Source organism: Oncorhynchus mykiss, chromosome 20 (genome assembly GCF_057628025.1).
Source record: "Oncorhynchus mykiss isolate SJ-2025 chromosome 20, ASM5762802v1, whole genome shotgun sequence".
NCBI classification, from domain to species: Eukaryota; Metazoa; Chordata; class Actinopteri; order Salmoniformes; family Salmonidae; genus Oncorhynchus; species Oncorhynchus mykiss.
The window spans coordinates 42758750-42784516 of record NC_143041.1 but is presented as its reverse complement, the minus strand read 5'-3'; the positions used below and the strand labels follow the sequence as shown (position 1 = coordinate 42784516).

The 25767-nt window shown below is 44.5% G+C and overlaps 2 protein-coding genes across 3 annotated transcripts; both read left to right on the top strand.

The window, feature by feature from the left end:
• Positions 1–16422: 16422 nt before the first annotated feature.
• On the top strand, positions 16423–18968 carry LOC110499453 (oxidoreductase-like domain containing 1). Its single transcript, XM_021576589.3, has 2 exons — positions 16423–16618; positions 17940–18968. The coding sequence occupies exons 1-2, from the start codon at positions 16568–16570 to the stop codon at positions 18348–18350; spliced, it is 462 nt and encodes a 153-aa protein (XP_021432264.3). The 5' UTR covers positions 16423–16567; the 3' UTR covers positions 18351–18968.
• A 3230-nt stretch (positions 18969–22198) lies between these two features.
• On the top strand, positions 22199–24893 carry LOC110499454 (rod cGMP 3',5'-cyclic phosphodiesterase subunit gamma). 2 transcript variants are annotated; one of them, XM_021576590.3, is made up of 4 exons: positions 22199–22616; positions 24172–24383; positions 24495–24535; positions 24661–24893. In XM_021576590.3, the coding sequence occupies exons 2-4, from the start codon at positions 24238–24240 to the stop codon at positions 24735–24737; spliced, it is 264 nt and encodes an 87-aa protein (XP_021432265.1). In that variant the 5' UTR covers positions 22199–22616; positions 24172–24237; the 3' UTR covers positions 24738–24893. The 2 variants fall into 2 exon arrangements, with proteins under 2 accessions (XP_021432265.1, XP_021432266.1); XM_021576591.3 differs by having other exon boundaries at positions 22415–22616; positions 24175–24383.
• The last annotated feature ends 874 nt before the right edge of the window (positions 24894–25767 follow it).

The window sequence follows — 25767 nt, the reverse complement described above, 5'->3', positions numbered from 1 at the left end:
CTCAAGGGCTCTTGAAGTAAAACTAGCAGTGCTCAAGGGCACTTGAAGTAAAACTAGCAGTGCTCAAGGGCACTTGAAGTAAAACTAGCAGTGCTCAAGGGCTCTTGAAATAAAACTAGCAGTGCTCAAGGGCACTTGGAGTAAAACTAGCAGTGCTCAAGGGCACTTGAAGTAAAACTAGCAGTGCTCAAGGGCACTTGAAGTAAAACTAGAAGTGCTCAAAGGCACTTGAAGTAAAGTATGCAGTGTCACCAGGTTCATACTAATTGCTTGGACCATATTAACACACTCTCATATAATAAGGGTTTGGTTAGAGTACATTACGGTGTTGTTCCCTGGGGTACACAAAGGTCAAAGGGTACAGTTCACATGTACACATATGAACTTACGCAGGCACCTGAGACTGTCAATAAAGGCTCCGTCCTCACAGGCTCCTGAGACTGTCGATAAAGGCTCCGTCCTCACAGGCTCCTGAGACTGTCGATAAAGGCTCCGTCCTCACAGGCACCTGAGACTGTCGATAAAGGTTCCGTCCTCACAGGTACCTGAGACTGTCGATAAAGGCTCCGTCCTCACAGGTACCTGAGACTGTCGATAAAGGCTCCGTCCTCACAGGCACCTGAGACTGTCAACAAAGGCTGCGTCCTCACAGGAACCTGAGACTGTCAATAAAGGCTCCTTCCTCACAGGCTCCTGAGACTGTCGATAAAGGCTCCGTCCTCACAGGCACCTGAGACTGTCGATAAAGGTTCCGTCCTCACAGGTACCTGAGACTGTCGATAAAGGCTCCGTGGTTCCTTGTCTCAGCGCCGCCCACACATGATGACTCTGTTACACAATGGATGCATCTCAAATGATACCATATTCACTATAGAGTGGAGTGCACTACATAGGTAATAGAGTTCCATTTGGAACGCTTGTCAGTGCTCTCTTTCTGAGGCCAAGAGGAGTCTCCTACATATTGTAAAGAGGAGTCTCCTACATATTGTAAAGAGGAGTCTCCTACATATTGTGAAGAGGAGTCTCCTACATATTGTAAAGAGGAGTCTCCTACATATTGTAAAGAGGAGTCTCCTACATATTGTAAAGAGGAGTCTCCTACATATTGTAAAGAGGAGTCTCCTACATATTGTAAAGAGGAGTCTCCTACATATTGTAGAAAAGAGTCTCCTACATATTGTAAAGAGGAGTCTCCTACATATTGTAAAAATGAGTCTCCAACATATTGGAAAGAGGAGTCCCCTACATATTGTAAAAACGAGTCTCCAACATATTGGAAAGAGGAGTCTCCTACATATTGTAAAGAGGAGTCTCCTACATATTGTAAAGAGGAGTCTCCTACATTGCCAAGAGGAGTCTCCAACATATTGTAAAGAGGAGTCTCCAACATATTGTAAAAACGAGTCTCCAACATATTGCCAAGAGGAGTCTCCAACATATTGTAAAGAGGAGTCTCCTACATATTGTAAAAACGAGTCTCCAACATATTGCCAAGAGGAGTCTCCAACATATTGGAAAGAGGAGTCTCCTACATATTGTAAAGAGGAGTCTCCTACATATTGGAAAGAGGAGTCTCCTACATATTGTAAAGAGGAGTCTCCTACATATTGTAAAGAGGAGTCTCCTACATATTGTAAAGAGGAGTCTCCTACATATTGTGAAGAGGAGTCTCCTACATATTATAAAGAGGAGTCTCCTACATATTGTAAAGAGGAGTCTCCAACATATTGGAAAGAGGAGTCTCCTACATATTGTAAAGAGGAGTCTCCAACATATTGGAAAGAGGAGTCTCCTACATATTGTAAAGAGGAGTCTCCTACATATTGTAAAGAGGAGTCTCCTACCTATTGGAAAGAGGAGTCTCCTACATATTGTAAAGAGGAGTCTCCTACATATTGTAAAGAGGAGTCTCCTACATATTGTAAAGAGGAGTATCCTACATATTGTAAAGAGTAGTCTCCTACATATTGTAAAGAGGAGTCTCCTACATATTGTAAAGAGTAGTCTCCTACATATTGTAAAGAGGAGTCTCCTACATATTGGAAAGAGGAGTCTCCTACATATTGTAAAGAGGAGTCTCCTACATATTGTAAAGAGGAGTCTCCTACATATTGTAAAGAGGAGTCTCCTACATATTGTAAAGAGGAGTCTCCTACATATTGTAAAGAGGAGTCTCCTACATATTGTAAAGAGGAGTCTCCTACATATTGTAAAGAGTAGTCTCCTACATATTGTAAAGAGGAGTCTCCTACATATTGTAAAGAGTAGTCTCCTACATATTGTAAAGAGGAGTCTCCTACATATTGGAAAGAGGAGTCTCCTACATATTGTAAAGAGGAGTCTCCTACATATTGTAAAGAGGAGTCTCCTACATATTATAAAGAGGAGTCTCCTACATATTGTAAAGAGGAGTCTCCTACATATTGTAAAGAGGAGTCTCCTACATATTTTAAAGAGGAGTCTCCTATACATATTATAAAGAGGAGTCTCCTACATATTGTAAAGAGGAGTCTCCTACATATTGCCAAGAGGAGTCTCCTACATATTGTAAAGAGGAGTCTCCTACATATTGTAAAGAGGAGTCTCCTACATATTGTAAAGAGGAGTCTCCTACATATTGCCAAGAGGAGTCTCCTACATTGTCAAGAGGATTTACGCGTTTCTAGTAAAAAAATCTACACTTGAGATCAGACCATAAACTCAGAGGAAGAGAGAGGGAACCTTCCGAATCAATGTGAAAAACCCTGTCTGTGAACACAAGGTCACAGGAGCCATATTGATGCAGTAGTGTTCCACGTCATTCTGTGGTCAGAGTATTCAGAGAGGCATCTCTACCCTCATTTAATCTGTGTTCTGTGTCCATTGAGGTAGCAGAGATGTCACACGGTTGTTTGCCCTTCCCAAACAGAGCATTGTTGATTGTATTGACAACATCATAAAGCGGCAATCAGCAATTTAAACAATAACAAAGCCCATCTTTCCGTAAAAAGCTGGAGAAAATGAACCACTCTAAAATTCGTAGATAAAGCTATGGATACAAGGACTAACCGTCTATGATATAAAAGTTATAGTTTTAACCTTGTTGAGGTAATATAGTGTTTGTTTACATTTACTTTGTGTACACACATTGGAGTAAAACATGCATATTTTAAGTTCTGATGGGGTACAACAGTTGAACTAAGCTCATGAGGAGATTGGAGATTCCCATCTCCTTCACTAGCTTTAAGAACCAGCTGTCAGAGCAGCTCACAGATCACTGCACCTGTTCATAGCCCATCTGTATACAGCCCATCTATCTACCTCATCCCCATACTGTATTTATTTATTTTGCTCCTTTTGCACCACAGTATGTCTATCACTCCAGTGTTTCTACTGTATTATTGACTGTATGTTTTGTTCATTCCATGTGTAACATTGTGTTGTTGTATGTGTCGAATTGCTATGCTTTATCTTGGCCAGGTCGCAGTTGCAAATGAGAACTTGTTCTCAACTAGCTTACCTGGTTAAATAAAGGTGAATATAAAATTGTTTTTTAAAATGAGGCATTTCTAAGTTATATTCTTCAAAAATGCATTTAGAAACTGCAGATTGCCCCTTTAAGGCTTACACCTTGAATTGCCCCTTTAAGGTTTTGTCATTCACCTTGAACTGCCCCTTTAAGGCATTGTCACACACCTTGAATTGCCCTTTTAAGGTTTTGTCATACACCTTGAATTGCCCCTTTAAGGCTTTATCAAACACCTTGAATTGCCCCTTTAAGGCTTTGTCATTCACCTTGAATTGCCCATTTAATAGATTGTCACACACCTTGAACTGCCCCTTTAAGGCTTTGTCATTCACCTTGAATTGCCCCTTTAATACATTGTCATACACCTTGAACTGCCCCTTTAAGGCTTTATCAAACACCTTGAATTGCCCCTTTAAGGCTTTATCAAACACATTGAATTGCCCCTTTAAGGCTTTATCAAACACCTTGAATTGCCCCTTTAAGGCTTTGTCATTCACCTTGAACTACCCCTTTAAGGCTTTGTCAAACACCTTGATTGATAGGTGGTGTGACTTTGTCTGTGTCCTGTTGTCATCGGGGGATGTGACTGTGTGTATTCTGGTCACTGAAGCCTTAGTATCGCTCGCAAGAACAGAAACAATATGCAAATGTCTGTGTTCCCATGAAAGGTAAGGTGTCAGTATTACATCACAACTCACTGTATCACATGCAAAGGGATAAATGGCTTGCTAAACAACTTTTGTCTGTGTTAATGATATCCTCATTTGATTTCACAATCACTGGACACCATTTCGGATACCACAGTGGACACCAAATTGAACTCAGACTTTGATTGAAAACATTTGCGAAATATGCTCAAACACTGGGACACCATATCACACAACACATTGGACACACTGGACAAAAGCAGCTGCAAAATGACTTTAAATATGGTACATTTATTTGTAGCCTGAGAGAGAGAGGACATTAGCATTAGCCTCTGCAGAGTTTTACCTGATAAAGGATAAAGGAACATGTTCTCTCTCTGACTGACTGAGATGAGAGTAAGACAGGTACAACACTCACACACACACACACACACACACACACACACACACACACACACACCCACACCCACACACACACACACACACACACACACACACACACACACACACACACACGCACGCGCACACGCACACCCCCCACACACACACACACGCACTTACACAAACACACGCACACCCCCACCCCCACACACACACACACACACACCACACACACACACACACACACACACACACACACACACACACACACACACACACACACACACACACACACACACACACACACACACACACACAATCTCTGGCAGTGCAAGGCCAGACTTCCTACCAAAAGCCCTCTGTCCCAGTGCAATAACAGTCCCTTCCAGGCCAGCCTCCCTTCAGCCAGCCTCAAGCCCACCTCTCGTCCGCTGCCACAGGCCTAACGCCAGTGCCGAGGTCCCCTCAGCAAGCAAACTGAGAAACACCAGCAGCCAGGACAAACTCCAGCCATTGATGAGTGTGGTCACATCAGGAGCTAGCTGGCTAACACATTTCTGGAGCTTTTTGGACGGACAGAGAGTCCTACCCTGCAACTTCAAACATGGGCATAATGGACTACAAACATGGGCATAATGGACTACAAACATGGGCATAATGGACTACAAACATGGGCATAATGGACTACAAACATGGGCATAATGGACTACAAACATGGGCATAATGGACTACAAACATGGGCATAATGGACTACAAACATGGGCATAATGGACTACAAACATGGGCATAATGGACTACAAACATGGGCATAATGGACTACAAACATGGGCATAATGGACTACAAACATGGGCATAATGGACTACAAACATGGGCATAATGGACTACAAACATGGGCATAATGTACTACAAACATGGGCATAATGGACTACAAACATGGGCATAATGGACTACAAACATGGGCATAATGGACTACAAAGATGGGCATAATGGACTACAAACATGGGCATAATGGACTACAAAGATGGGCATAATGGACTACAAAGATGGGCATAATGGACTACAAAGATGGGCATAATGCAGCGTCACTATGCGGTCACCGGTCAGTAAGGTTATACAGTCCATAACAGGAGAAACGTAAGCTGCTTGCCAAATGGCATCATATTCCCTACAGTATATAGTGCACTATTTTTGACCAGAGCCCATTGGCTCATGAGCTACATCATAGGGAATAGGGTATAAATTAGAATACACATTTACAGTGAGTTTTAGCCACTCTCAGTGCAAGTTACTACATCAATATGAGGATCGGTTTAGAATTCAGCTATGACCTAGAGCAGGGGTGGGAATCTCCAGTCCTCAAGGGCCTGATTGGTGTCACACTTTCCCCCCATCCCCAGCAAACACAACTGATTAAACTAATGTCATTCTAAACTGAACATCATATTTAGGTGATTATTGGAGTCAGGTGTGTTGGTTGGGGCTGGGGCAGACCTGTGGCACCAATCAGGCCCTCGAGGACTGGAATTGCGCCCCCCTCCTCTCCCCCCCTGACCTAGAGAAAAGGTGACTCTCTCCCTCAGGAATGATTAACCAGCAGTTTGCAAAAAAGCTGGGGGCAGTTACAACATCTCTTTTTTATTTGACCTTTATTTACCCAGGTAGGCCAGTTGAGAACACCTTTATTTACCCAGGTAGGCCAGTTGAGAACACCTTTATTTAACCAGGTAGGCTAGTTGAGAACACCTTTATTTAACCAGGTAGGCCAGTTGAGAACACCTTTATTTACCCAGGTAGGCCAGTTGAGAACACCTTTATTTAACCAGGTAGGCCAGTTGAGAACACCTTTATTTAACCAGGTAGGCCAGTTGAGAACACCTTTATTTAACCAGGTAGGCTAGTTGAGAACACCTTTATTTAACCAGGTAGGCCAGTTGAGAACACCTTTATTTAACCAGGTAGGCTAGTTGAGAACAAGTTCTCATTTACAACTGCGACCTGGCCAAGATAAAGCATAGCAGTGTGAACAGACAACAACACAGAGTTACACATGGAGTAAACAATAAACAAGTCAATAACACAGTAGAAAAAAAGAAAGAAAAAAAAGAGTCTATATACATTGTGTGCAAAAGGCATGAGGAGGTAGGCGAATAATTACAATTTAGCAGATTAACACTGGAGTGATAAATGATCAGATGGTCATGTGCAGGTAGAGATACTGGTGTGCAAAAGAGCAGAGAAGTAAATAAATAAAAACAGTATGGGGATGAGGTAGGTAAATTGGGTGGGCTATTTACCGATGGACTATGTACAGCCAGCCGTTCCAGTCACAGGCAGCAGAGAACTGGAAGGAAAGGCGGCCAAATGAGGTGTTGGCTTTAGGGATGATCAGTGAGATACACCTGCTGGAGCGCGTGCTACGGGTGGGTGTTGCCATCAGTGAACTGAGGTAAGGCGGAGCTTTACCTAGCATGGACTTGTAGATGACCTGGAGCCAGTGGGTCTGGCGATGAATATGTAGCAAGGGCCAAATGAGGTAAGATTAGGGAGGTAAGGCAATAAATAGGCCATAGTGACGAAGTAATTACAATTTAGCAATTAAACACTGGAGTGATAGATGTGCAGAAGATGAATGTGCAAGTAGAGATACTGGGGTGCAAAGGAGCAAAAAATAAATAACAGTATGGGGATGAGGTAGTTGGATGGGCTATTTACAGATGGGCTATGTACAGGTGCAGTGATCTGTGAGCTGCTCTGACAGCTGTTGCTTAAAGTTAGAGAGTGAGATATGAGTCTCCAGCTTCAGTGATTGTTGCAGTTCGTTCCAGACATTGGCAGCAGAGAACTGGAAGGAAAGGCGGCCAAAGGAGTTGCTTTGGGGGTGACCAGTGAAATATACCTGCTGGAGCGCGTGCTGCGGGTGGGTGTTGCTATGGTGACCAGTGAGCTGAGATAAGGCGAGGCCTTACCTAGCAATGTCTTATAGATGACCTGGAGCCAGTGGTCAAAGCAAACCGAGACCTGTTGAGTAGTGCAGCGGTCTAAGGCACTGAATCTCAGTGCTTGAGGCGTCACTACAGACACCTTGGTTCGATTCCAGGCTGTATCACAACCGGATGTAATTGGGAGTCCCATAGGGCGGCGCAAAATTGGCCCAGCGTTGTCCGAGTTTGGCCGGTGCAGGCAGTCATTGTAATTTAGAATTTGTTCTTAATTGACTTGCCGAGTTAAAATAAAGGTTAAATAAATGTAATTAAATAACATACAGTACAGATTTGCCTCACAACTACAGTCATTAATGGTCCATATCAGAGCCCTGTTGTATACTGCAAACAAATCTATACGGCTGTGTCTGTGTCCGTGTCATTATGTATTGTGTTGATTGTATGGTAGGGTTATGCCAAGGGCACTCCATTCACTGTATCAGTAAACATTAGCACTGTGAGGAACAGTTAATTCCCTGAGGAAACATTAGCAGCAGTCAATTCACTGAGGAAACCATAGCAACATTAGCAGCAGTTCATTCACTGAGGAAACATTAGCAGCAGTCAATTCACTGAGGAAACCATAGCAACATTAGCAGCAGTTCATTCACAGGGGAAACCATGGAAACATTAACAGCAGTCAATTCACTGAGGAAACCATAACAACATTAGCAGCAGTTAATTCACTGAGGAAACCATAGCAACATTAGCAACAGTTAATTCACTGAGGAAACCATAGCAACATTAGAAACTGTGATACTGATTGAGTAATTCGGTATCGATGACAGTGAAGGCAAATGTTTGACATGAGCAAAAATAGAGAGCAAAAAAAAAAGGTATATTTTTCATTCATCTCTGAACCCAGAACTACTTTTTCCTAAGTGAACTCTTGAATAGCCACCTGATACGTTTCCACATAGATATTCTGGGGAATAGAACACCTATACTACGGCAGGGTAGCCTAGTGGTTAGAGCGTTGGACTAGTAACCGGAAGGTTGCAAGTTCAAATCCCTGAGCTGACGAGGTACAAATCTGTCGTTCTGCCCCTGAACAGGCAGTTAACCCACTGGGTCGTCATTGAAAATAAGAATTTGTTCTTAACTGACTTGCCTAGTTAAATAAAGGTAAAATAAAAAATCCCTGAGGGTTACTTGGCTCTATACTACTTATCATTGAGGGTTACTTGGCTCTATACTACCTATCCCTGAGGGTTACTTGGCTCTATACTACCTATCCCTGAGGGTTTCTTGGCTCTATACTACCTATCCCTTGGCTCTATACTACTATACTACCTATCCCTTGGCTCTATACTACCTATCCCTGAGGGTTACTTGGCTCTATACAACCTATCACTGAGGGTTACTTGGCTCTATACAACCTATCACTGAGGGTTACTTGGCTCTATACTACCTATCTCTGAGGGATACTAGGCTCTATACTACCTATCTCTGAGGGATACTTGGCTCTATACTATCTATCCCTGAGGGATACTTGGCTCTATACTATCTATCCCTGAGGGTTACTAGGCTCTATACTATCTATCTCTGAGGGATACTTGGCTCTATACTATCTATCCCTGAGGGTTACTTGGCTCTCTACCACTTAGGGTTGTCTCTCTACTCATGTGTTTAATTGGAGTGTTCTGATGACTCCCTTCTTTGTTTACCTCATCTGCTCTGGGCCCTATCTCCCTGTGGAGAAGGGCATTGTTGTTTCAGGTCATCACCGCACAGTCATTATCATGACAGACAACAGCTTCACACTACTGATATACAACTGTGTGATGATAACCACAGAGTTATACCATATCAACATATCTATGGTCTTGAGGCACGAGAAGAATATAGTTGAAAAATCCAAATGGCCGCGATAGATGCAAAAAAATATGTTTTTGATGCACTTATATGAATGAATACGTCCAACTACAATAGGAACAGACTTGTTCAAAAAGAACCTCTCAGGACAGGTCTCTGTCCTCCTCTTCCCCTAATTCTGTATACCCTCCCTCTGCGTTCTCTTCACACTGTGGCCTGTGGCCATCCGGATTCCTGTCAGGTGAGGAGTCTGGGGTGTCACTAAGATGTCATTTTGGATCCGTAGCGGTGGCTGCTGGACTGCCAGAGGAGATGAACAGTCTGGTCTTTGTGTGTTTAGGACAGAGCTGGTCCTGTGAGAGAGGAGAGTCAGAGGAAGGCAGGGCCAGCGAAGATAGTCTACTGTCTGCAGGACCACAACAGCCCCCTGTCCTGCGGACAACCACAGTGTCATCCCCTGAACAGATAATCTCGTAACCCAAAACCTTAGATGTTCAGCTTGTCGGCTACATCCTTTCAAAGCATCAACCAATGCCAATAGAAAGAGTCAGGTGAACTGAAGAGTCAGGTGAACTGAAGAGTCAGGTGAACTGAAGAGTCAGGTGAACTGAGGAGTCAGGTGATCTGAAGAGTCAGGTGATCTGAAGAGTCAGGTGAACTGAAGAGTCAGGTGAACTGAAGAGTCAGGTGAACTGAGGAGTCAGGTGAACTGAAGAGTCAGGTGAACTGAAGAGTCAGGTGAACTGAAGAGTCAGGTGAACTGAAGAGTCAGGTGAACTGAGGAGTCAGGTGATCTGAAGAGTCAGGTGATCTGAAGAGTCAGGTGAACTGAAGAGTCAGGTGAACTGAAGAGTCAGGTGAACTGAGGAGTCAGGTGATCTGAAGAGTCAGGTGAACTGAAGAGTCAGGTGAACTGAAGAGTCAGGTGAACTGAAGAGTCAGGTGAACTGAGGAGTCAGGTGATCTGAAGAGTCAGGTGAACTGAAGAGTCAGGTGAACTGAAGAGTCAGGTGAACTGAAGAGTCAGGTGAACTGAAGTGTCAGGTGAACTGAAGAGTCAGGTGAACTGAAGAGTCAGGTGATCTGAAGAGTCAGGTGAACTGAAGAGTCAGGTGAACTGAAGTGTCAGGTGAACTGAAGAGTCAGGTGAACTGAAGAGTCAGGTGATCTGAAGAGTCAGGTGAACTGAAGAGTCAGGTGATCTGAAGAGTCAGGTGAACTGAAGAGTCAGGTGAACTGAAGAGTCAGGTGAACTGAAGTGTCAGGTGAAGAACACATTTAGAGACATATGGAAAACTCCTTGACAACTACCTTTGAATCACTCATTGTGGTCGTAGCTGTCAAGTTGTTAAAACGTAGGAGTAGGTGGTATGAGTAGGAGTGAATAGAAGTAGGAGTGAGTGGGTAGGATAGAGTGAGAAGGAGTGGGTAGGAGTGAATGGATAGGAGTGGGTGGGTAGGAGTGGGTGGGTAGGTATGGGTAGGTGGGTGGGTAGAAGTGAGTGGTTAGGAGTGGGTGGGTAGGAGTGGGTGGGTAGGAGTGGGTGGGTAGGTATGGGTAGGTGGGTGGGTAGAAGTGAGTGGGTAGGAGTGGGTGGGTAGCAATGAAAGGGTAGGTATGGGTAGGTGGGTGGGTAGAAGTGAGTGGGTAGTAGTGGGTGGGTGGGAGTGGGTGGGTAGGAGTGGGTGGGTAGGAGTAGGTGGGTAGGAGTGAGTGGGTAGGAGTGAGTGGGTAGGAGTGGGTGGGTAGGAGTGGGTGGGTAGGAGTGAGTGGGTAGGAGTTGGTGGGTAGGCCTGGGTGGGTAGGAGTGAGTGGGTAGGAGTGGGTGGGTAGGAGTGAGTGGGTAGGAGTTGGTGGGTAGGCCTGGGTGGGTAGGAGTGAGTGGGTAGGAGTGGGTGGGTAGGAGTGGGTGGGTAGGAGTGGGTGGGTAGGAGTGAGTGGGTAGGAGTGGGTGGGTAGGAGTGAGTGGGTAGGAGTTGGTGGGTAGGCCTGGGTGGGTAGGAGTGAGTGGGTCGGAGTGGGTGGGTAGGAGTGGGTGGGTAGGAGTGGGTGGGTAGTAGTGAGTGGGTAGGAGTGGGTGGGTAGGCCTGGGTGGGTAGGAGTGGGTGGGTAGGAGTGAGTGGGTAGGAGTGGGTGGGTAGGAGTGGGTGGGTAGTAGTGAGTGGGTAGGAGTGGGTGGGTAGGCCTGGGTGGGTAGGAGTGGGTGGGTAGGAGTGAGTGGGTAGGAGTGGGTGGGTAGGAGTGGGTGGGTAGGAGTGGGTGGGTAGGCCTGGGTGGGTAGGAGTGAGTGGGTAGGAGTGGGTGGGTAGGAGTGGGTGGGTAGGAGTGGGTGGGTAGGAGTGAGTGGGTAGGAGTGGGTGGGTAGGAGTGGGTGGGTAGGAGTGGGTGGGTAGTAGTGAGTGCAAGGGAAAGAGCTTGATGAGTCAGTAATATTGTGTTACCCAGTAATGTTTCTCTGACTATCCCCGTTTGAGAGACCAGGAGAGGTCTGCAGGTGTTTGCCCAGCCCGTTGAGACAGATGCAGTGGGCTACCCTCTTCCTTCAGGCACTACACTGTCAGACTGTCAATGGGAAGGCTACATCAGAGTAGGTAGAACTACAACTGTTGCATGCCACGCAATCGCATAGAAGTACCACTTGAACCTCTTTTGTCAGTCATAGAGAAAAACAACTGCTTTGCCAACTGTTGACGGGCAGGGAAACTGAGATTTTCTCTGCCTCAGTTTAAGACCCTCTATCTTTAGTCACGGCGTGCTGTATTGTCACCAGAGCGGGAATGTTTTCCCTTTTAAAGAGGGACAGGGACATTGCAGAACGGCCACCAGGCCAAAAGGAAATTGTCAGAAAGGCTGCCAGCCAGGCCCATTGTGTGGCCCACAGTCAGAAGGCTTCAAACACTGGGACAGCTAAAGCTCTTTATCCTGTAACACATGTGTAACATGACGGTCATGTGTATTGTAACAGACGTGTATATTTTTTCTTTGTCAAAGTCCTCTTCTAAATGTTTCTCCTCGTGTTACCATGCATATGTCTCGGACAATCTGACCCACATTCTGAGTGGAGAGCCCTAAGGAAATACCTGCCTGAGGTAAACTGAAGTTCCCTGGTTTCCATGGGAACAGGTGTGGAGAGAAACTCTATTCAGCTGGGTGGAGGAGGGGGGCTGACTGCCTCAGATACAAACGCTATGGCAGTGTGAGAGAACGAGTACCCTTCTCCTCCCCCTTTTACTAGAGACATATCTGGCATACTTACAGGGTTTTTCTCTCTCTCTCTCTCTCTCTCTCTGGAGTAACTCTCTGGACAGCACTTCACTGGCGTATGTCTGCTCACTTGAAAGTTATGGCTCTTTAAACACAGATATGTCATGGGTTACTCTGTCCCAGAACCTGATCCTTTGTATCCAAATAGAAATACTTTCATTACTAAAGTTGACAGATTGTGGAAGATGTAGCAATCCAAAGGAAATGTCTACCCCCATCTCTGTTGTTGTGCAACAGGTGGAGAGTTGTGGAACGCAGAAGCATTACCATTCAGGTTGACCAGCCCATGATAAGTAACCTATCCTCACTGTCCAGCCCATGATTAAAAAAAAACTACGTGAGGCGCCACCTCGAACTGATAAACCTAAATGACGGACCCCACCTGACAACAGATATCTGTCCGTACATTCCAGAGTCATTGTGACTGTTCTACACTACTACCAATAACAGTAACGGGTCAGTCCGCAGTCCACTTGTTATCTCCCACAGTCTGACAAGTGACTTCATCATGTGTTGACATTGACACTGTTACCATCCCATTATACATTTGAGTATCTTTAAACCTGTGGTATGAATCAGGATAGAGAACATGTGCATCACAGACAGCCTCTCCCTAGATGAGTGGCTCCAACATGTTTCAAGACCTTTCCCAGGTAGGTGACACACCTGTAGGTGACACACCTGTAGGTGACACACCTGTAGGTGACACACCTGTAGGTGTAAGTGACACACCTGTAGGTGACACACCTGTAGGTGACACACCTGACACCTGTAGGTCACCTGGTATCTCAGTGTTTCCATGCGACAGAGTCTCCATGGAAGTGGCTTGCAAACATTAAGGCCCATAGGGATCCCCCCCCCACACACACACACACACACACACACAACACTACTAACATACTTCGTCATGCATCGTCGAAGTGGTCAAGTAGAGTAAGAAAGCATGGGCTGTGGCCACAGGACTGCCTACTCTCACAGAGAATACTCTCACAGAGAATACTCTCACAGAGAATACTTTCACAGGGAATACTCTCACAGAGAATACTCTCACAGGGAATACTCTCACAGAGAATACTCTCACAGAGAATACTCTCACAGGGAATACTCTCACAGAGAATACTCTCACAGAGAATACTCTCACAGGGAATACTCTCACAGAGAATACTCTCACAGAGAATACTGAATACTCTCACAGAGAATACTCTCACAGGGAATACTCTCACAGAGAATACTCTCACAGAGAATACTCTCACAGGGAATACTCTCACAGAGAATACTCTCACAGGGAATAGACACATCAAAGAAACAGATTATCACACATGAACATAATGAAGCCATTTATTAGCGACCAAATCTGAACCAGTAACAAACACTCTAATGCTCTTAATAAAATATATAAGATTAGCAAGTCAGCAAACTCCTCTCAGGGAGTTAAAAAAGAATGACTGACCTTTTGGCCTCATTCCAAATGGCCTCCTATTACCCACACAGCATAGCCACGGGTAGTAGTTGGGTGGTGTGTGTGTGTGTGTGTGTGTGTGTGTGTGTGTGTGTTTGAGTGAGAGAAAGTGAGAGAGTTTTAACATCAGTTAAATGTGAGCCTTCAGTCCCATGCAATGGATATGCAGGGTCAGAGGCTTCAATAAGTTTCACGTGACAACATGCCCCGAAATCATGACAAACTCCCCCTGCCCATAGCCGGGGGAAGTAGTTTGGGAGTGTGTGTGTTTTTTTTTCTCCAACAGGGGGCTGGACAAATGTCTTTGTCCACAATGGCCATTAATACAGGACTAGTAAAGGCCCTGTTCACTACTTTTGTGAAAGAAAAAAAAAATCAAGATTTTTACATTTATTGAATATAAGCATTTTTTTAAATATGATTTTTCAGGGGGTGCTGCAGCACCCTCAGGACCCCTACTTCCTGCGGCAAGGTCACATAATGCAATACTCTTGACCTGGGCCCATTAAGAAAACAGTATGACATTTGGGATACAACCTATGAGTAGTGAAGAGTCTTGAGATTATTTCAGCAAGCATAGAAGGCTACAGACACTATGAAGAAATAACAGACATATCACTTTTGTGCAGAGACCCTGAAAATATTTACTTCAGTCATGTCACACAGAGGTAATACCGGTCTACAGAACTCTCGGCGGAACAAACTGCAACAATCACTGAAGCTGGAGACTCACATCTCCCTCACTAGCTTTAAGCACCAGCTGTCAGAGCAGCTCACAGATCACAGCACCTGTACATAGCCCATCTGTATATAGCCCATCCAACTACCTCATCCCCATACTGTATTTATTTATTTATCTTGCTCGTTTGCATCCCAGTATCTCTGCTTACACATTCATCTTCTGCACATCTACCATTCCAGTGTTTAATTGCTATATTGTAATAATTTTGCCACTACGGCCTATTTATTGCCTTACCTCTCTTATCCTACCTCATTTGCACACGCTGTATATAGACTTTTTCTACTGTATTATTGACTGTATGTTTGTTTATTCCATGTGTAACTCTATTGTTGTATGTGTCACACTGCTTTGCTTTATCTTGACCAGGTAGCATTTGTAAATGAGAACTTGTTATCAACTAGCCTACCTGGTTAAATAAAGGTGTTCTCAACTAGCCTACCTAGTTAAATAAAGGTGTTCTCAACTGGCCTACCTGGTTAAATAAAGGTGTTCTCTACTAGCCTACCTGGTTAAATAAAGGTGAAATTAAAACACTAATAATTCAGGTTGTTACTACATGCTGTAGTAGGTTAGGCTGTATGGAGAAATACCTGAACGTATTGTAGTCTATAGACTGGCTATACAGTGAGAGAGAATCCTGTTGGTGTAAATATTGACTTCCATGATTCACGGTCACACACAGAGGTAGGCTAGTACTCTAATGCCAACAGACCTTTGGACAAGATGTACAATTGTGCTGCATATGTTTGCCAACCATTGTAACGCAGTCAAAGGAAAACATTTTCTTTGGGAGGTGTGAGTAATTGCAAGGAAGTGAATCAGTGAAGGGCTGGCATCAGGATATTAGTTTGTTGGCATACTTTGGAACAGAGTGTTGGTGTGCTGTTACAAAATGTAATACTCGAATAACAACATCCTAGTGGGCACGAGACAGAAACATATGTATTTTACTCAGAAATACACATTTTCAACGTCTTTTGCTCAAAGGGATAGCCCTCTACATAAAGCATTATATATGACTCGAACTGAAACCATTTTTAACAAAGCTGAACCATAGAGCTCCCCACATAATAGGATGTTCTAATTATTTTATTCTAACACTCAGAAGTGGAATCAAATGATGTCATGTGTTAAGACTCTTTTCTCGTGCCCTAATGAGAGAATCCTGACAGAGCAGCTGCATAGCTCTTCAACTCTCTAAGCAGGTAGTCCTTGGCAACAAGACGTCCATCGGGTAATACTCACACCCTCCATCCATCCTCAGCTTGATGTAGTGATGATGAAGCAAGAGTCTCTCTTTGTTGGAAGTACATATGTATTGATGTAGCCTACAGCCAGCAGGGCATATCATTTTTTTAATTTGTTTTATCTAACATCTTCATTACAAATCTGTTGAAATATCCGTTGTTTATAAATGGACCATTATGTACATTCGTTTGCTCCGTTTTTCTTGACAAATCAGACACTGAGGGATGTTTTAACTTGAAGGCCAAATTCATAGATATTCTTTAACGACATCTGCTGGACACAAGTTGACAATGCAGTCATGAACATCAGCCCGCACTGTGTTTCCTTTCAGCCAATCAGCAACCTTGCTGACAGCCACTGACGGTCATAGTTCATTCCAACATGGCGGAATTTCACTGCAGGCATGCGAGCTAGTTAGCCAAGTAGCTGAAACACTTGGCTGGAGGGAAATAGATTTGTGGATTGTACTCTACGTAGGAAATGATGTATTCAGATATGTAGCAACGTATACATCAGAAAGATGTTTCGTTTGAGAGGAAATATCATGGGATCATCGTTGTCTTTACAGAAGGTTGGTTATCCACAGACGCACGGTCCCTTGGTCGTGACTCTCAGTACCATTACACATGAGTTATTCGACGGAGGCGTCGTCTGTATGGGGGGGTTTGTTAATGGAGAGCCGCGACGCGCGGTCTTAACAGTAAAACGCTGTACGGGGTTGGAACCATGAGGACCTTATCTTTCATATCAGCGAGAAATGATAATAATAAATAACTGTTTAAATTGATACAGACCGTTAACGGGGTTAGTGTCGGAGACCGAAGTATGCACCGGGGATCAGGATAAAGAAGAGTCTGTGACAGTAGGAGTGAAGTTTATGGAAAAAGTGGACTATTGCCTTTTGGCCGATCCATTTGTGGTTTCACTGTGGGTGGAAAAAAGAGAGTTGGGTCATGTGGAATCAGGGAGGGTGGCTAAAAGTGGTCTAGTGATAATTGTTTGCTTCTGTTGGGCAGAGGAAGAATGCCCTCGAAATAAGTAAAGTGAATTGTTTCGTTCTCAAGAAAAGGGCACAAATGAAAGGAGTGTTAACTGGGGTAGCAGTAGATATAAACGTTGACCAAAGATTCCCGGTTTATGTGATGCTCGTCGTTTCATGCGAGTTGTGAAGTTGTCTTTTGCCGGACAAAGTGAATTTAGGATATATACGTTATCCTGTACGAGCGTATGTGCCGATTACATTAAGATGTTATAGGTGTCAAGTTTATGGGCATCTGACAGCAGTGTGTAGGAGGGAGGGTCCAAGGTGTGAGAAATGTGCAGAAAGGCATGAGACAAAGGAATGTGTAGTATTGGGGAAAATAGTGGAATGTGTTAATTGTAGGGGTGCCCATGTAGCTGGGGATCAGAAATGTCACTAGTGAAAGAGAAATGTTGAGGTTTAGCACAGATGGAAAACAGACAGAAGACAGTTGACTGTGAACTCACTGTAACATGGAGGTATGGCCATCTGGCAACACTAACCCCATAAAGGTCTGTAATCAATTTAACATTTCACTTTTTTTGTACATTTATTTCTTGCTGATATGAAAGATACGTTCCTTTTCCTTCCAAAACCGTGATGGATGTTTATGTTCAGACTGAGTCGGGGCTCATAAAACTCCCCCATACAGAAGAGGCCTTCATCCAATGACTCTTATATGTAATATAAAGGAACATGATCAAGGGATAGCTAGCTACTAGCTCTCATTCCCCAAGCCTACACTCCTTAACAGTACATTTTTTTAAACTAGCTAGCTAGCTACCACACCATACTGTTTCTCTCTCCCCCTTCTCTTTCATTACCACATGAGGGTGCTGAAATTAGGCAATATGTCTTGTATTTCTACCAGCTGTGTGTCCTGTACCTGGGAGGGCGGATCTCTCAACAGTTTCAACTGCCGTGGGTAAAACCTTACCTCAGACTAGGAACTGTCCGTAGAGTCACAGCTGAAGTTGGATCACCCACTCCAACTCCTCCTACTCTGAATAGCCCAGACAGTAGCCTTGAGTCTAGCTCTGGCCACTGTAGCTCTGACCCCCCTCCTGCCAAGGCCGTTGGCCCTCCACTCGCCCCCACCCACTGTTGTATGAGCGGTTGCCATAACTGTGTGTGGATCGAACACGCAGAGCAGCTCCTAGCCTACTACCGTGATGGAGGGTTTGGGAAAGAGAGTGCCCTGGCTGCTATTGAGGAGAACGTATCGGATGAGAACCTGAAAGCCTTCCTGAAGATGGAGATCAGGATGATGACGAAGAAGTAGACTCTTTATTGTCTTTGTGTGGCAGAGAGGGAATGGGGACATTGAGGGCCTTTTGACACTGTATGCACTTTAAACCACTCCCTCGTATTTTAATACTGGTATGCATTTTATCCTACGTGTCTATCAAACTGTCATTTCACTTAGTCATGGCCATTTCAACTAGTTTTTGTCATCGCATAATCTTGCATATTCTAACCTAGTCTATAGTTTTTTTGCATGAGTGTGTATACATGTATAATTTCTCATTTAATTCATGCATAGATATAGCCTAGTGCCATTCAAGCATACTTTGTTGAGGCATTCAATAAGGTAGGCCTAATGATTTCAATGTTCACATAATCTCAATACATTTTGATGTTTAATTTATTTATGCCGTCTGACAGTGTTACTTTCTGCTATGCTGTGACAAATGAACCTGAAAAATACATTTCCCTGACACTTGAAATAGAATACGCACAATTATGTTTGGATTTAAACATTTTTAGGTTTATGGGTTGATTTTATATCAGTTGGTGGTGGATGAGTTGTTCTTATTTATTATTTAAATATAAATTGTAAGTGTAGGTTGACCATGGGCAACATTTGTTTTGAAATAAATCTTGTACTTGTATGACTGAATGAACTCTCATTTTCTTTGGCCATTTTAACTCTATGATATTGACCACTATAGGGTGGTCTAGTTCAATAGTAGAGAGTTATCATCTGTTGGATAAATACTTTTAGACACTTCTGACATCTAAGTTTTGTTTCCATGTGAGAATAAATGCACAGGAAAGGGGCATTGGGGACATGTAGCATTGTGACATGGGCACTTAGCAGTAAGGGGCATTGGGGACATGTAGCATTGTGACATGGGCACTTAGCAGTAAGGGGCATTGGGGACATGTATCATTGTGACATGGGCACTTAGCAGTAAGGGGCATTGGGGACATGTAGCATTGTGACATGGGCACTTGGCAGTAAGGGGTATTATGACACATGTCATTGTGACATGTAGCATTGTGACATGGGCACTTAGCAGTAAGGGGCATTATGACAAGTAGCATTGTGACATGGGCACTTAGCAGAAAGGGGCATTATGACATGTAGCATTGTGACATGGGCACTTAGCAGTAAGGGGCATTGTGACATGTAGCATTGTGACATGGGCACCTAGCAGTAAGGGGCATTATGACATGTAGCATTGTGACATGGGCACTTAGCAGTAAGGGGCATTGTGACATGTAGCATTATGACATGGGCACCTAGCAGTAAGGGACATTATGACATGTAGCATTGTAACATGGGCACCTAGCAGTAAGGGACATAATGACATGTAGCATTGTAACATGGGCACCTAGCAGTAAGGGACATTACAACCAGCATAATATTTCATTGTTTCCCATGACATCATAGCCATCTGGCTTGATCACCCTAAAGAATATCTTATAATGTATAATCACCCCAAATAACCCAGATTAAACAATAACCTTTATCAGAAAAAGCTTTAGAAAGATGCCAGCGTTTCCGACTTGGATGACTGTTCAAAACAATTTCTCCCAGTCGGAGCTCGTTTTTGTTAGTTTCCAGTTTTCTTGATCACACTGAAGTTGGAAACCAGAGATTTCGGATTTTACAGTTGTGAACGTGGCAGCACTCTACACGGCTGGACAACTGCTGATTGACTACAGCTCAGATGAATGAAGTCAATTCAGGATCCTAGTAAAATGCAGGATACCTGGGAGTTTAGAATGCTATACACTTTGAAATCATGTATCCTTTCCATGTCACATGTCACTTAACCTATGCCTTGTCTAGCAAACATAATGTTTAGCCACCTGATGTAATATTCATCTAGTCTATTGTATTTATTTTACAGTAATGATATTCGCTTCAAAAATAGGATTGTAGTACAATACATGGAATGTGCCATGGACAACATTAAACAAAATATCTCAGGTCAGAAAGAACAATAGTCAATGCCATAGGCCTACTATTTTTGGGCTCTGATGAATATCACACGCTGACAAGGTTTTGATGCAGAGGAGACGGTATTGATGCAGAGGAGACGGTATTGATGCAGAGGAGACGGTATTGATGCAGAGGAGACGGTATTGATGCAGAGGAGATGGTTTTGATGCAGAGGAGACGGTATTGATGCAGAGGAGACGGTATTGATACAGAGGAGACGGTATTGATGCAGAGGAGACGGTATTGATGCAGAGGAGACGGTATTGATACAGAGGAGACGGTATTGATGCAGAGGAGACGGTATTGATGCAGAGGAGACGGTTTTGATGCAGAGGAGACGGTATTGATGCAGAGGAGACGGTATTGATGCAGAGGAGACGGTTTTGATGCAGAGGAGACGGTATTGATGCAGAGGAGACGGTATTGATGCAGAGGAGACGGTTTTGATTCAGAGGAGACAGTATTGATGCAGAGGAGACGGTATTGATGCAGAGGAGACGGTTTTGATGCAGAGGAGACGGTATTGATGCAGAGGAGACGGTATTGATGCAGAGGAGACGGTATTGGCCTCACTGTGGGTTTACCCAATGTCATTAATTAACTAGAGAACAGAAGCCGGCCACTATAATCCCCAACTCCAGTCAGAGTAATTGTTTTCTGTTTTTCAGAGTGAGGGAGGGGAGGGGGTTGCTCACTTGACTGGCTGCAGCCATCTGAGAGCATGTGGAGTGTCTTTAGAGTGAGGTACAAGTGAGTCATCTGGTGAGTAGCCTACCATGAAGACACTCACCGTAGAGGATTAGCCTATGTGGTGCGTTGAGGAATAGATCAGTCAATCTGAGATACTCCTGAGGGACGGGCATTGAGGCTTTGGTGACACCCCTTGGCCAGGCCAGCCCAGAGAACCTGGCCCAGCAGATGGATGGAGAGAGGGTTACGTAACAGGTGGGAGGGCTGGACAGTAGGGCTAGGACTGGAAGGTTCTGGTCAGTAGGTATAGGACTGGAAGGTTCTGGTCAGTAGGGCTAGGACTGGAAGGTTCTGGTCAGTAGGGCTAGGACTGGAAGGTTCTGGTCAGTAGGGATAGGACTGGAAGGTTCTGGTCAGTAGGGCTAGGACTGTATGGTTCTGGTCAGTAGGGCTAGGACTGGAAGATTCTGGTCAGTAGGGCTAGGACTGGAAGGTTCTGGTCAGTAGGGCTAGGACTGGAAGGTTCTGGTCAGTAGGTATAGGACTGGAAGGTTCTGGTCAGTAGGGATAGGACTGGAAGGTTCTGGTCAGTAGGGCTAGGACTGGAAGGTTCTGGTCAGTAGGTATAGGACTGGAAGGTTCTGGTCAGTAGGGCTAGGACTGGAAGGTTCTGGTCAGTAGGGCTAGGACTGGAATGTTCTGGTCAGTAGGTATAGGACTGGAAGGTTCTGGTCAGTAGGGATAGGACTGGAAGGTTCTGGTCAGTAGGGCTAGGACTGGAAGGTTCTGGCCAGTAGGTATAGGACTGGAAGGTTCTGGTCAGTAGGTATAGGACTGGAAGGTTCTGGACATATGGAGAATCTTCATTACCATTCAAGTCAATAATGTATTATTAGCTACATAATTCCTAATCTCTCGTGACAGTTTTCTCATTTGGTTCTGGGTGACACGAGGACGTCATTCACCCAGTTGATTAATCCACACCTCCATGCAATGTTGTATCCCGTATTATGTCTCCATTTAGTTTGAAGGATTTTGAAGACTGTAGATAAAAGACCATTGAAGGTGTCATCTTGGATTTCATGTATGGAAAACATGCTAGAATACAAGCATCACTACATGCATTCAAGTTATTGCTGTCTTAGCGCTCTAATTAACTTCCATCCATCTCCCTTCACCCCCTCTTCTGCTCCCCTCCCCTTCACAAGGGTCCCCCTGACCCCACCCCTGACTCCTCCCCCTGACCCCCACCCCCTGACTCCCACCCCCTGACTCCCACCCCCTGACTCCCACCCCCTGACCCCCACCCGCTGACTCCCACCCGCTGACTCTCACCCCCTGACTCCCACCCCCTGACCCTCACCCCCTGACCCCCACTCCCTGACTCCCACCCCCTGACCCTCACCCGCTGAACCCCACCTCAGACCAGAGCTGCGATAACAAGGGGTCAGTGATGGGAGGCGGGACATTCCTAATCTGCAGGGTGGCCATGAGGAATATAAGAAGTCCGGTCAGCCCAGCCTGGCCCTCAGAGCCAACCTAGCATAGAGACCCACACATCTGCTAGAGAGAGCTGCGCTCAGCGCCCACGCCCACTCTTCTGGCTAGCCTTCACCCAAGCAGCAGGTGAGTACACCCACCATCCATTCAGACACATAGCCCGTGATGACAGAGACGTGATGGATTTTGTAACTGTACTGTTGAACCTCGTAGAAAAAAGAGGAGGGGATAGAAGTTTTTCAAGTAGTACGAAAATAGACTACTTCCTGAATAGTTGGCACTTGAAGAGGGAATGTGTGTGGTTGAAGAAGGAATGTGTGAAGGGAGATCGTTTTGAGCAGTTATATTGATATTGGGAGGTTCTTGAATGGATTTAGAGAGAACTGCTTTATGACTTTGTAGTGTGGATAAATGTTTCAGTTAGAGATCTGTTTAGTGTTTGAAATGTTCCTGATACACGTAGCAGTTTAAATTAGACAGACCCAAAACGATCACATTTCTGAACATTCTTGTATTTTGTACTGTACATCAGTCAATGACTGGAAATATTGCTGATTTTCATGTTTCATTTTCTCAACTGCTGCTCAATGCATCGTTGTGCATTGAAAGTGACCTCCTGTTGAGTTAAACATAATGTACAGTTGATCCCAGTAAGAAACACTCTAGAGCCTTGTTAGCTTTTGGAACACCATTGTATGAGGGGTAGATAATAGGATTGGTTCTTAGACCCTTTCTGCCTGCTCAGCATATTCTCTGTGTTGTCCTTGTACTAATAAGATTAGCCCAAGTGTAGATGACTGGCCACTGGCTTGAAATGAGGAAGGAGGATGTGGTGGTGGTGGTGGTGGGGGGGGGGGGGGGTGCTTATTTACGTGGACTGGGGATTACATGATGAATAGTTATTCGAGCTAGACATTCATCGGACATTACATGACGAGGGCGATACGATCAGTAAGGGGATTAGGATGAGGTCTACATGTCAGACAAAGTTAAGGGCCAGGTACTTGTCTTTTAATTATATTTTATTGTTACGGTGAAATGCCTACTTACGAGCCCTTTCCCAACAATGCAATTAAAAAGTACAATAATTAACAAATAGATCAAAATACAATAGTAACACAATAAAATAACAATAAGTAGACAGGCTATAAACAAGGAGTACCGGTACTGAGTCAGTGTGCCGGGGTATGAAGTAGTTGGGGTGATTGATTGAAGTACTCTGTACATGTAGGTAGGTTTGTGAGAAGCAGAACGTTCAGGTAGCCATTTAATTAACTGTTTAGCTTCTTATTGCTTGGAGGTAGAAACTGTTCAGGAGCCTTTTGGTCCCAGACTTAGAGCTTCGGTACTGTTTGCCGTGCGGTAGCAGAGAGAACAGACTGTGACTTGGGTGGCTGGAGTCTTTGACCATTTTTAAGGCCTTCCTCTGACACCTCCTGGGATAGAGGTCCTGGATGTCAGGGAGCTCGGCCCCGGTGATGTACTGGGCCGTACGCATTACCCTCTGTAGCACCTCGTGGTCGGATGACGTACAGTTGAGATACCAAGAGGTGATGCAGCCAGTCAATACTCCAAACAGTCAATACTGAATTGATAAAACACCAAGCTATGACAATGTGGGTTCTATCATGAAGTGCGGGTGTAATACAATCTGTTTCTCTCTGTTTCCCCATTTCCCCAGAAGAGGACTTCAGAGAGGGATTGAACACATAAGCAGCTGCACACATCAACCAGCTAACTAATAACCATGAATCTCGAGGTCCCCAAGTTGGAGATCAAGTCTGCCACCCGTGTCACTGGAGGCCCTGCAACACCACGTAAGGGACCCCCTAAATTCAAGCAGAGGCAGACTCGCCAGTTCAAGAGCAAGCCCCCCAAGAAGGGAATTCAGGGGTAAGGGCCACTTTCATTGGGATTCTTAGTCTCAAACAGGCATTCGACAAGTGCATAATGACATTTTCATGAGGTCTGATTATAAATAAATGATCTCTGTCTCCTTTACAGCTTTGGCGATGACATCCCTGGAATGGAGGGCTTAGGCACTGGTACGTTCATTATTACTGTTCATCTACTCGACCTGCGCCTTCCCTAAAAAACTGTAGAAAGCCATATTGTATAGTTTGCTTGGCCTACTGACTTTTACTGAACGTAACATGTGTTTCCTCTGCAGACATCACAGTAATCTGCCCCTGGGAGGCCTTCAACCACCTGGAGCTTAGTGAACTGGCCAAATATGGTATCATCTAAGTCATCCAGACCTTCACCATCCATCCCACAGTCCTCTGCATCCACCTCCGTCTACTTCAAGCCATGCATGTGCCTCGAGCACTCTCACTGGGTTTGACTAGAACTTTTCAAGCATAAACCAAAGAATAAATAAAGAAAGAAAACGTTACAGAAAAACAACTGTCTACACTCTTATCTAGAACCTAAAAGGGTTCTACTGCTGTTTCCGTTGTAGAACCCTTTGTAGACCCCTTTTTTGCTACTAGGTAAAAACCCTTTTAGTTCCAGGTAGAACCCTTTTGGGTTTCATGTAGAACCCTTTCCATAGAGTATTCTACATGGAACCCAAAAGGGTTATATTTCTGCCTGGAACCAAAAAGGATTCTACCTGGAACCAAAAAAGTTTATTCTATGAGGAAGGCCGAAGAATCATTTTGGAACCATTTTTTTCTAAGAGTGTATCCATCTTTCACTGCTTTCTTGTTTTGTTTCTGCAGCCAACGTTCACATCATACAAAATGTCTGCTCATGATTAGGACTCTGTTCTGGTATCGCTGTCTATTGCAGCAACCGGCAGCCATTTTGCCCTTCTCCTCTCCACCATCTCCACGCGCTTCTCTTCTTCTATCCTCTCCTTTACACGGAACACAACAAACAACACTTACGAAAGCAAAGCAGCCTCAACCTTGAGGAAACAAACAAGTGACATACTCGTGAAATGGGTGGGTTCTCATTTCATGTGCCTCGGCACCTCTGCTGTCATCATAGATGCCTGCCCTTCTATGTGGAATAAACACTTATAAAACATGACTCCTGTAGAGAGAGATGAGACAGCTGCTGGTCATTGCTGAGCTGTAATCTGTAATCTGTCCCTGGGACAATGTGGATGAAGCTACATCATCCTCATCATCATCATCCCACTCCCATTTTCCCCTCCCTCACCTATCCATTAGTGGTACACACACACACACACACACACACACACACACAACTTTAACAGAAGCAGGATTATAACATTCCATTCTGTTTATCACTGGCATACTCTTCACTT